At 46.8% G+C, this 10,741-nt stretch overlaps 1 protein-coding gene across 2 annotated transcripts in view; it reads left to right on the forward strand.

The window, feature by feature from the left end:
* GLDN (gliomedin) overlaps nt 1-9,023 on the forward strand; it is an 81,702-nt gene extending 72,679 nt beyond the window's left edge. For both annotated transcript variants that reach the window (XM_036917784.2, XM_057488803.1), the window contains exons 7-10: nt 1,720-1,803; nt 1,898-2,023; nt 2,981-3,131; nt 5,626-9,023. In XM_036917784.2, the coding sequence (XP_036773679.2) occupies nt 1,720-1,803; nt 1,898-2,023; nt 2,981-3,131; nt 5,626-6,085 (821 nt within the window). In that variant the 3' untranslated portion in view covers nt 6,086-9,023. The remainder of the gene's footprint in view (nt 1-1,719; nt 1,804-1,897; nt 2,024-2,980; nt 3,132-5,625) is intronic.
* The last annotated feature ends 1,718 nt before the right edge of the window (nt 9,024-10,741 follow it).

The raw sequence follows: 10,741 nt of genomic DNA on the forward strand, positions 1-10,741 counted from the left end.
TAGTTCCCCTCGTTGCACTGTCCTTTCTCGAAGACATTTTGGCAGCACACACCCAGCTGTCAGAGTGGGCAAATCTGTGCTTTCAGAGATGTCACCATCTCCCCACCCCAGTCAGTGGAGCCTGATTATAATTCAGCACTTAGCGCCTTGTTAAACCGCAGCTGAGCCGCTCCTTCCCTGACCGTCAGCACCACCCCCTCTGTTAGCTTCGGCCCTTTGTTCAGCTTCCCTTGGAGAATGAGCTAAGCAGACCCCTCTCCGCAGAGACGGCTGACCTGAGCTTTTGTGGAATTCTAATTTGCAGAGGGCGCTGTCAGCCAGTGACAGCAGGGGCCTGGAGAAGCACCCTGCTCTGCCTAGCCCGTATGTAAGAGGCTAGCGGCAGGGGCTGGGGCCCAGAGTTGTGACAACTGCTTTAAATGAGAGGCCATTATCTTCCATTCTATCTCATGGATCAGGGAAATGAGCCCTCGGTTGCCAGGCATCCTGCACATGAACTTGGCCCTCTTTCCTGCTCCAATTCCATGTCTTTAACCACCCCCTCCCCCACAGCTTTAGGAGCAGGTAATGGGAGCCCTTTCTTCAGGCAAAGAACAGAGCTGCTCTCTGCCCCTTTCTTGTTTAAAGCCCAAGTTCTTAAGCAGAAACTCAGGCAGCAGGATTGCATGTGGAGGATCATATCATATCCCTGAGACCGCTCTCATCAGGAGCCTTTAGGGAAACAGAGGCTCACCCAGCTAGAAAGACGTTCAGAGGTCGTGGTGAGTCCTGTGCCCATTTTTGCTGATAAACAAACCTCTCCAGATTGTTCTGGGAGCTTCCCTAGTAATGATGCACGTGCTCCTTTCTATCTAGCAACCACGAGGGATTTGAACCCCTCGGAATTCAACTAGGCAAGTGGGCCTGGCTTTTCCCAGGAAGCCAGATGTGCCCCAGCCTGCCCCAGACCAGGGTTCTTACCCCAGCCAAGCCACTTCCTCTCATCTGCACAGTGGCCATGATCCTTCCACCTCTTGTCCTGCTTCTGCCGCTCCAACCCTCCTCTCCACCCAAAGGCCTGAATTATGCCCATTTGTTAAGGCGAACCATGACAAACCAAAGAGGATGAATTCCAGTTCAGGTGTATCCTCAAACCAACCATGAACCAAAGACCTAAGTCCCACAGGCCTGCAAGGAGAGACAGGTGGGCAGTGGGGATGGGGACTCACACCCCCCCGGACCAGGCTGCCTGTGGACGCCTTCTCTCTGTGAGCCCTTCCTCTGGAAGTCCAGGAAGACAGGATAAAGTGGGCCACCCCACCATGAGGTCCCACCAGCTTCTCTGAAAGTGAAGATACTTCTAGAAAAATGCCACCTGTGATAGTGATACCACCTGCCCAGGGGGGGCCAGGAGAGTGCCAGGAAGCCCCTCTTTCCCGCAGATTGCGGAGGGCTTGAGCAGCTGACTCAGGCCGCTTGTTGCCCTTGTTCTGACTTCCTCTTGGGATTATATTATGTCAGCAACTGTGGTCATGGAAAGCTTGCTGGGAACTCACAAAGCAGGGCAGAAAATTCGAAAGTGTAAGACTTGTTTAAAAGCAAGCAACCTAAGCACTGGGTGGGCCTATTGTAAGGGATGTGTATGGGACTAGAGTCTGGAATGAGGTGGGAGAAAGCACCAGTTATAAAGTCATGCAAGTCTCGTCATGCCAGCTCCTCATTGTTGTTACTGTTGTTTAGGTGAGATGTGTGCTGTGCCAAATGATGACACCTTGGCTGGCAAAGCTGGTGAGAAAGGCAGTGAACGCCACTCCCCACTCGCAGGTATGGAAACAAAGCAGCCTGTTTTGAAATTCAGAAACTGGAAGCCTTACCGTCATAATGGGTAGGTGAGCAACTTTCCTTTCTCTTCTGGTAGAATCCATGATTGCTTCCATCGGAAAGCCGACACAAGTATTAAAAGTCACAGAGACATTTGGGACTTGGATGAGAGAGTCGGCTAACAAGAGCGAGGAGCGTATCTGGGTGACTGAACATTTTTCAGGTACTTTCACTTGGCAGGTGGTCCAAGTCTGTTGCAATGGCTCCTTTCACCTGTTGCCTACCTTCAAGCCTATTCCATTTCTGTGTCTCTGAAATCCTGGTGAATTGGCATAACAAACTGCTCTTTATTTGCAAAAACACAGGTAAGAATGCTTTCTAAAGGCAGAATGCTTTCCTTGGTTGAGCACGCTGGTGACAAGCTTTGCAGTTCAGGTCACAGGGATGTGACCAGGGCACCCCCAATGTACACTCACCAATTTTAGGCAAAGTTATCAAAGGAAACAAACAGCATTATGACTGATGGCCTTCTTCTGGCCATCTTTCTCAGGTATCTGTTGAGCAGAGGGCCCAGGGGAGAAGGGGAAGGCCCTCTTGCAGGCACAGTGCACCTGAGCTCGACCCCAGTCATCCTGGGTCCACACAGGGATGGTCAGGGATTGCCAGGGTTGGTAGCAGTGGCCTCACTCCAGAAGGGGTCTGGCCAGACTCCTGGGTCAGAGCAACAGCTGCACTCCACAGCTTCATTTCATCAAGGCTAAAGCGTCATCTGGTAATGACTGTGCACGGCTCCAGAGGGAGAGGACCACTGGGGACTGGCAGTGGCTGCCATGCAGTGCGGGACGAGGCAGGCAGTGACTGCCCGAGCACCCCGTACATGCTGTTTCTGGTGTGGGCCTGTCTGCCTGATAGACCACTTTGTAAGCAGTGTGTGTGTGTGTGTGGTGGTGGGGGGCAGTTATACAGGTTTCCTGGAAGGAACAAAGCCAACTGTGGTTACCATGTTTGGCAGAAGGCTCAGGAATCCATAGAAGAGGACTGAATTTTGACTTTGCCAGTCCAAGACTGCAAACTAGACAAGGACCCTTGCGGGACCTCACTCTCTACTTCCCTCCTTTGAGCTTCCTCCCCCGACTCACTCCCAAGCCCTGATGGTCTCTTCCTGGCTTCCCTCCTGCAGGCATCAGGGTGAAGGAATTCAAAGACCAGCCCTCCCTGCTGAACGGCAGCTACGTGCTCATCCACCTCCCGTACTATTTCCACGGCTGCGGGCATGCTGTTCACAAAAACGCTCTCTACTACCACAAAGGAGGCTCCAACACCATAGTGAGGTGAGTCTGCTGGGCCACAGCTGCCCTGCTCCGGGGCCGCGCAGCGCCTCCTCACGCGGGTCAGATGCAGCTCTTTAGTCCACCACGGGCTACGCAGGCATAAGGACTGAGGTTCCATCATCTCTGCGTCCCAGGGCCTGGCGCACAGTCAGAGGTCAGTCGGGGTTTGCTGACTGGGTGAGCCACAGGACATGAAGGGGGCGCCCCGTGACACAGCCCCTGCCTGGGCTCCGCGCGGCTGCTGGTCCAGACACCAAGAGTGAGGGCAGAGCTGGAGGGCAGCAGGCCTAGAGGGACAAGGCTGCGGCTCTCTCAGCTGTTGAGGAAGGAAGCAGCTAGAACCCAGCACCCCTTCTGGCAGGATGGTGTCACATCCTGGAAAAGGTTTTCTTTTGAAATATGTTGGGTGTGAAGAATTTCACGTCACAGCCGAGGTCACTGAAGACGCGACTGCAACTCAAAGTCAGGCGTCTCTGCCTCCCGGTTGGCCTGTCATCCTGACGGGCCCTGGCCAGGCCCTCTCCTCCTCCGCCTGCTTGCCTGAGGGGAACGAAGGTGGTCCCCTGGGCAGACTGTGCGCGGGCCGCAGCCCGGTCTCCCCGGCTCCCCACAGGACTGCTGAGTTGGGCTTCATGGCTCAAGGAGAAATCACGTTCTGGGCGTTGGAGACAGAAGCAGGTCATCTCGGGCCAACCAAGGGAGGAGTGAGCCCAGTCAGGGTCTTCTGCCTTCCCACTCCGTGGCTGTGGACAAAATCCTCCACGTCCTCAGTGACAGTGAGTGTGGACAAGAGCCCGTGCAGCCCTCCAGCTGTACCCGCATCTGAAATAATTCCAGTATTATGGAAGCCGTAGTCCTGGGCATTCAAAACAAGTGACAAGGGCCTTGAGGGCTTCCTGGGTCCCTCTCTCTCCCTCCCCTCCCCCCACAGTGAGGGCAGCCTCCACAGCCTTGTTGGCATCAGAGCGCTGGGTTAGGATGGGGGCAGGTCTCCTTGTATGACTACAGTTGAACCCACCCCAAAGTCACGTGTCAGCGTGGCCAAGAGGGCCTCGTCCTTTGCCTGTCATCCCCCGCTGCTGGACTCCCTCATCACCTCAACACTCCAGGCCACCTCATCTGGACAAAGTCTTGTGCTAACAGAGAAAGACCACCCACCCAGCCCCTGTTCAGAAGTCAGCACTCTCATTTAATCCCGAGGCTCCCTGCTGCCGTTTGTATAGGGCTGTTGTTACATGGGGATGGGGTGCAGGGGGCTTCTGAGGTGAATGAGCCCCAGGAAAAGGATGGCCACTCTAAGACAGAGTATCTTCTGAGGAAGCTAAGCCTGTGTGATGCACCGGTTAGGACCTGTGCCAGGCCCTGCTCTAGGCTGGCCACCGGTTGCACGGAGGGGCTGTGTGTGGGCGGGGGGCTGGTGGAGGCGGGGAGGAGAGGCAGACAGACCAGACTTAGAGCCTTTTCTTGCTGGGAGAGATAAGCCTCCATCGAAACACGGCTGCTGGGTGCCAGCGCCGGACCAATGGTTCCAGTAGACCAAATGGCAGTCCCAAATTCCAGGCATTCAAAGGAAGGAGAAACTGGAGAGCTGGGATAGGCAGGCAGGGCCTTCTCAAGCCCTCCTCTAATGTGGTTTCTTTTCAAACTACTTCTTTTCAAACGGCTTGTTAATCGGCTCCACGTTTGTTATGCTCCAGCGCGTATCTGGCTGGAGAGCACTCCGCTCTCATTTCTTCTGCTGCTCAATGGCGCCCTCTAGTGTTCTTATTTTCTTTTCGCCTACTGTTCCTAAATTTTCATTCCTGCAGTTGGTTGGATACCTTTGAATCATAATCCACTTTTTGATACGGTCTAGGTTTGTAGTCTGCCAAATCAGACGGCCTCCGAGGAGCTGAGGAGATGGGATTCCATCTTGCAGCTTAATTTATCCAGCCACTTACCACTGACAAGAAAATTGACTTCACAGCCATGAGTTTGTTACATCTCTTCTCGGCTGGTGACTTTCTTAATTTAGACTGCTGTGAAATTTTTGTCTTAAAACTCCAGCATGGAGTAGAGGGAGAATCCCCAAGTTTAGAGTTAAAAACTTAAGTTCATACTCTGGCTCTGCTACTGATTCATATACCTGGGCCAGTCACTTCTCCTTTATCACTTGTTAAAATTAAATGATTGTTTTAGATCGTCTTTTGAGGTCCCTTGCAGCTCTCTAAGAATCTCTGAGCAGGCATTTCATGAGGCCAGCAAGCACCAGAGGATTCACGAGGTCGAGAGAGTTTCCTGGGGTCACATGGTTTGTGGGTGGTCACTGAGCTGTAGTCACCATCCTTTACAGCCTTGCTGCTCAGAGCATTTGGGGCAGCCAGTAGAATCGGTGTGCCCTGGAACTTAGAAAATGCAGAATCCCTGGCCACACCCCACTTTCATAGAGGAGACTTTAAAAAAACACCTTTGTCCCCAAAAATGGTGACTTATATTTACTTTTTATACATTTCAGATTCGAATTTGGCCAAGAAACATCACAAACTCTGAAGCTTGAAAACGCCTTTTATTTTGATCGAAAATACCTCTTTGCGAATTCCAAGACTTACTTCAGTTTAGCTGTAGATGAAAAGGGCCTTTGGATTATCTATGCTTCAAGTGTGGATGGCTCGAGCATTCTCGTAGCACAGCTGGACGAGAGGACATTCTCTGTGGCACAGCACATCAATACCACGTACCCCAAATCCAAGGCTGGCAATGCCTTCATTGCCCGAGGGATCCTCTATGTCACGGACACCAAAGATACAAGGATAACATTTGCCTTTGATTTGTTAGGAGGAAAACAAATCAATGCCAACTTTGATTTAAGAACTTCCCAGTCCGTTCTTGCCATGTTGTCATACAATATGAGAGACCAGCATTTATATTCATGGGAAGACGGCCATTTAATGCTTTATCCTGTGCAGTTTTTGTGAGCTCCCTTGAAGCAGTGATGGAATGCACTCTATTCCCATTAGTAAATTTCAGATATTCCCCGGAACAATTTATATCCCAAAGAAAACATGCCTTTAAGGGTAGCCAGATACTTAACTGTCATAATCTCATGACATGAGTATTTATTTATATGGTCAGGGAACCCCCTTGAGATTCAGACTCCTTGAGAGAAAATAGCAACAGATTGGAAGTCAAGACAGTTGAGATTTAGTGATTCCTCCACAAACCAGCTGGGCAAGTTTCCTCTCCCTCTGGGGGTTCTGTTTTTTTCCCCACTGGTAATGTGAAAGGGCCAGCTAACACAACCAGGAAGATTCCCTCTTGGGAAATGCCGTGATTCTTAGCTGTTCCTGCTTTCACAACTTTCATACATTTGATCTTCAGCCACTTGCTGAGCAAATTTACCTTGGAGTTGACAGGCCCAATTCCTTGAGCAATGAATTCCTTAGTGCGGACTTACATTTGGTAACTCAGGTAACTCAGGAGGGGCCATGTGACCCACAGTGTGTACCTGCACCTGCCACCCCAGCGCCACAATGGCTGTTATCCTCAGCTCCTGGTAGCCAAGATTAGCAAAATCCAGGTACAGCCACATGCTCAGGTTTCCTAATGAAACAGAAACAGGTTCCCGTCAATTTCTTACTCTGCTGAGATGTGGCTGTGGGTCAGAAACTGACCCCTCAGGCCACACTGGCCCCTTTTTCCACAGCTACGGATCTATGATCAGAGTACTAAATATTGTGTGAGTGGGCATTAATCTGGCTAGAACCACGGGAAGCATTTTGCAGTTTCCGGAAGAGAGGCACCATTTGTGGTTATTATCTATAACAAGATGACCAACGATGGCCCTTGGGCCAAAGCCAGCCCATCCCCTGTTTTTGTGAATAAAGCGTTCCTGGAACGGAATCACACACATCTGGTTATGTGTTACAGTATGTGAGTACTTTTGCTTTACAATGGCAGAGTTGAGTCCTTGCAAGAAAGTTGAGAAGTGGCTCAGAAACCCTAAAACACTCATCCTGTGGACCTTCACAGCCAAAGCTAGCTGACTGCGATCTGGAATAGAAAGTGAGTCTGATTCTTGGAAGGGCTGATTCACCACAGCCTGTTTGTTACATTTTGTTTTGGTCCAGACTTAGAAGTGGTCATTTATATGGCTCAAGTTTTTGGAAGAAGGGAAAGATGAGAACACCATAAAATTATGTGGCCCTCCCAAAAAGCAGTTAGTGAGCTGTTCTTTCCCTAATACTGTTTTAAAGGATGTGATCTGTTCCCCCTGGATGCCAGGAGAAAATCCAGTTTAGCTTGCTCCTGAATGTGCTTAAGTGCATATGTTTTTTGCCAGTTCAGTTCTTCAAACATCCTTCAGCTCTGTGCTGAGGTCCAAGCAAGGTCACTGAGAAGAGTGGAAGTCACTGGGTCCTGCAGCCAGGAATGGGACCCAGGGAAACTCCTAAAGATTTTTCATCCATTTGCCCTCACTGAATTCATGTTTGTGTTGGTGGAGAGCTTCTGGAACTTCTTCACTGGGTCCCATTCCATTCTCAGGGGCCAAGTTCTGGTTGATAGCATCTTAATAGAAGCATTTTAAAACTTAGGGGATTTACAGGTTTAAATACTTAAACCTCCCCACCCCCTGAAAATACCTAGGCAGCTATTAGGGACATTTTATTGTTGTGTTCTCAAAATAATGGGTATTTGAAACTTTCCCCCCACTTTTTAATTAGACTGGTTGTGTCATGTTACAACTTTAAAAAATACTCTTTTCAAATTCATGTTTTATAAGAAAGTAAAATGGAGTTTCATGTTCAAGATCAATGTGCCTAATGAATGCTAGTCTTCTTTAAAAGTATGTAAATATAAATATTGCTATTTATGGGTACAGGGGACCTGGATATGAATATGATTTCATAGTAACAGTCATATCAGTAATAGTAATATATACAATACTAATTGTATATATGGTAGCAATCAAATGAGGTTACTGAATTAGCATATATTCCTTTTGGTATCTGAACTACCTTGGTTGCCCTAGTTGTGGGTAAGGAATCATATCCTCACTACTAGAGAAGCTCAAACTGGGATTTTTTTTTCTTTTGGCTCTAGCAGAGAATAATGTAAGGACAACTGCATTTGACAAGCATTTAATGGGCAATTTTATAATATGGCTGAAAGTTTGTCTTTACAAAGTGAAAAGAATTATGCCTTTATTCATTTTTTCTTGCAAATAGTACTGTCTTTAAAAAAAAAGGGCTCACTGCTAAAATAGAATGTACAACCAAATATTTTTAAGTCTAGGTATCTTTTTAGCAGTTTACACTGTCATTTATAACAAAGTTGCTTTAAAGCACTTTCCAAATATCTGCACTTCTGATGTCAGAATCAAAGCAGATAATTCTCTAATTCTTCTTTAATCTAAAGTAGATAATTTCCACCCCACTGGCAAGTCAATAAAACCATCCCTTCAAACCTCAGAGATAAGCTGGACCCTATTTCAAAGTGTTCTCTTTCAAAGTGATAATGTGTCCGACTGAAGCCAGCAGGAGGTTACAGACTCAGTGCCTCATTGAGCACAGGTGTTAGGACAGAGAAAGAGCTTTGGGGTGAGAGTTTTTAAATGAGGAGTTCTGATCTCAGGCACCTGCATGGTCTTATTTTCTTCAAGGTTGTAGGATGAAAGGCAAATGAGACACCAAGATTCTTGTAGAGCCAGCTGTCATTTTCCAACTGGGGAGAGAACACTTTGGTTATGACTATTTGATGCCAAAACATCTGAAGGAGAAGTGCATGACAGGGCTTTCCAGTTTCCATCCACCACTGTGACCTGGTGTATCACATTATTAAAAGTTGTAATTTCCAATCTGTAACCACAGATTCTGAACAGTTCTGAACAAAATGAATTAGAATGATTGTCTTGTTTCTGGTTGTGCTTTATTTATCTTTAATCTAATTAGTCAATAAAATAATCACTGCTGAACAGTGTCACATGTTGAAACAAGTGTATTGCTACTGTTACCTCACATTAACTGACATGTAATATTTAAAAAAAAAACAACCCAAAACAGTGTGTGTTAGAATTATATTGGCTGTTTCTCTGTTGAATCTCTTGCAGTTTGCTAGCTCCTTCTGAATACTGAAAAATCATTGATATGGATTATGATTTTCTCTGTAGGAAAATACAAAAAATATAAAACTAGTAACTAGAACTAGATACTCATAGATATAAATGAATGATGATTTGCTGATTTACTGGCAGAGGCAAAGCAACCAAAAAGGACATAACATTTTGGGTTAAAAGTTGCAAGAGAACATATTTTTAAAAACTGGATTTGTGTGAATTGGGGCAAGTCTCTTAATCCCTGAGAGCTTTTGTTTCCTGTGTAAAATGTAAATAATAGTATCACCTTCTTGCTTGGATTTTTTTATGTGAAATAAGAAATGCTCTGGAAATGATCCAATTCTTGATGAATTATAGTTGTTACTTTTATAGTTTGTCCCTACAGGGAACCAGAGTGAGCTCATTGTTGTTATGGCCTTATGCAAGGCCTGCAGAAATGGGTCAGGGACTCAGCATCTTTCTACCTGTTGGTCTGTTTGATTAGGTAGTTCACAATTCACGCCACCAAAAAATGGTCCTGGGTCATTCATACAACAAATTTACAATGAAACTACCCCCCAAAGAATGGAAACACACCTGTTGCCTTGACCTATAGAGCTTCCTTATAACCTTCCCTCCAAGTGTCTCAGTTACTGGGCAGCCCAGGTATTCACTGCTGATGACTTCTGCAATTAAAATACCACAAAGGAAAATGAAAGGAAAGTCCACAAGGGAAATAGCAGTCTTGGTCCTTTAATTGGACTATTCAGACCTTGCAGGTGATGTTAAGATATCCATTCTTACAGCCATTCACTGTAAGATTTAAAATAAGAATGAAAGTAATCTGTCATTACATTTCCCACCAAGAAATCTGCTAATATCAGTCTCAAATACTGAGCTACTTAAGGAGTGGTGGTTAAACTACTCCTAAAATGAGAAATACTAATTCTAAAATTGTTAGACTCTTGTGACCAACAATCTGGCATCATCAGTGTCTCAAACTCCCTTGCCAGGGTTATAAAAGGTCAACACTGGATGGGACATTTACAGAACGCCTAATTCACCACTCTCATTTTAAAGTCCAAGAAAATGAGACCAGAGACTAAGTGTAACTCACTCAACATCACAGTTTAAGTGACAGTTTAAGTTTCCGGACTTCATGACCATATTTCCCACTTCCCTCTGCCACTCCCAAAGGAATGATCTGGTCTCTGTAACTGGAAAATGAAAATAATTAACTTTGAACTTTTCTTAAGCATTCCTTTTTAAAAAGCTGGATCTAGAGGAATATGTCAAACCCACCGTAGTCAGAGAAGTTCTCAACACAATGATGCCACTCGTCACCTTCTGGAAGGTAGATAAACACGCCCAAGCCCAGCACTGCTCGTTACTCAAAGAACTACCCCCACCGCTGGGCACGTCCAGACCCACAGTTCTCACTAGAGAAGTGGCTGCTACTTGGTGCTTCCCATCTATACGCATGTCTCTTCCAGGCAATTTGCACACAATATTTCACTTACTCATAGATGCTCAAGTAGAA

This window comes from Manis pentadactyla, chromosome 11, assembly GCF_030020395.1.
Source record: "Manis pentadactyla isolate mManPen7 chromosome 11, mManPen7.hap1, whole genome shotgun sequence".
In the NCBI taxonomy this organism is placed as follows: domain Eukaryota; kingdom Metazoa; phylum Chordata; class Mammalia; order Pholidota; family Manidae; genus Manis; species Manis pentadactyla.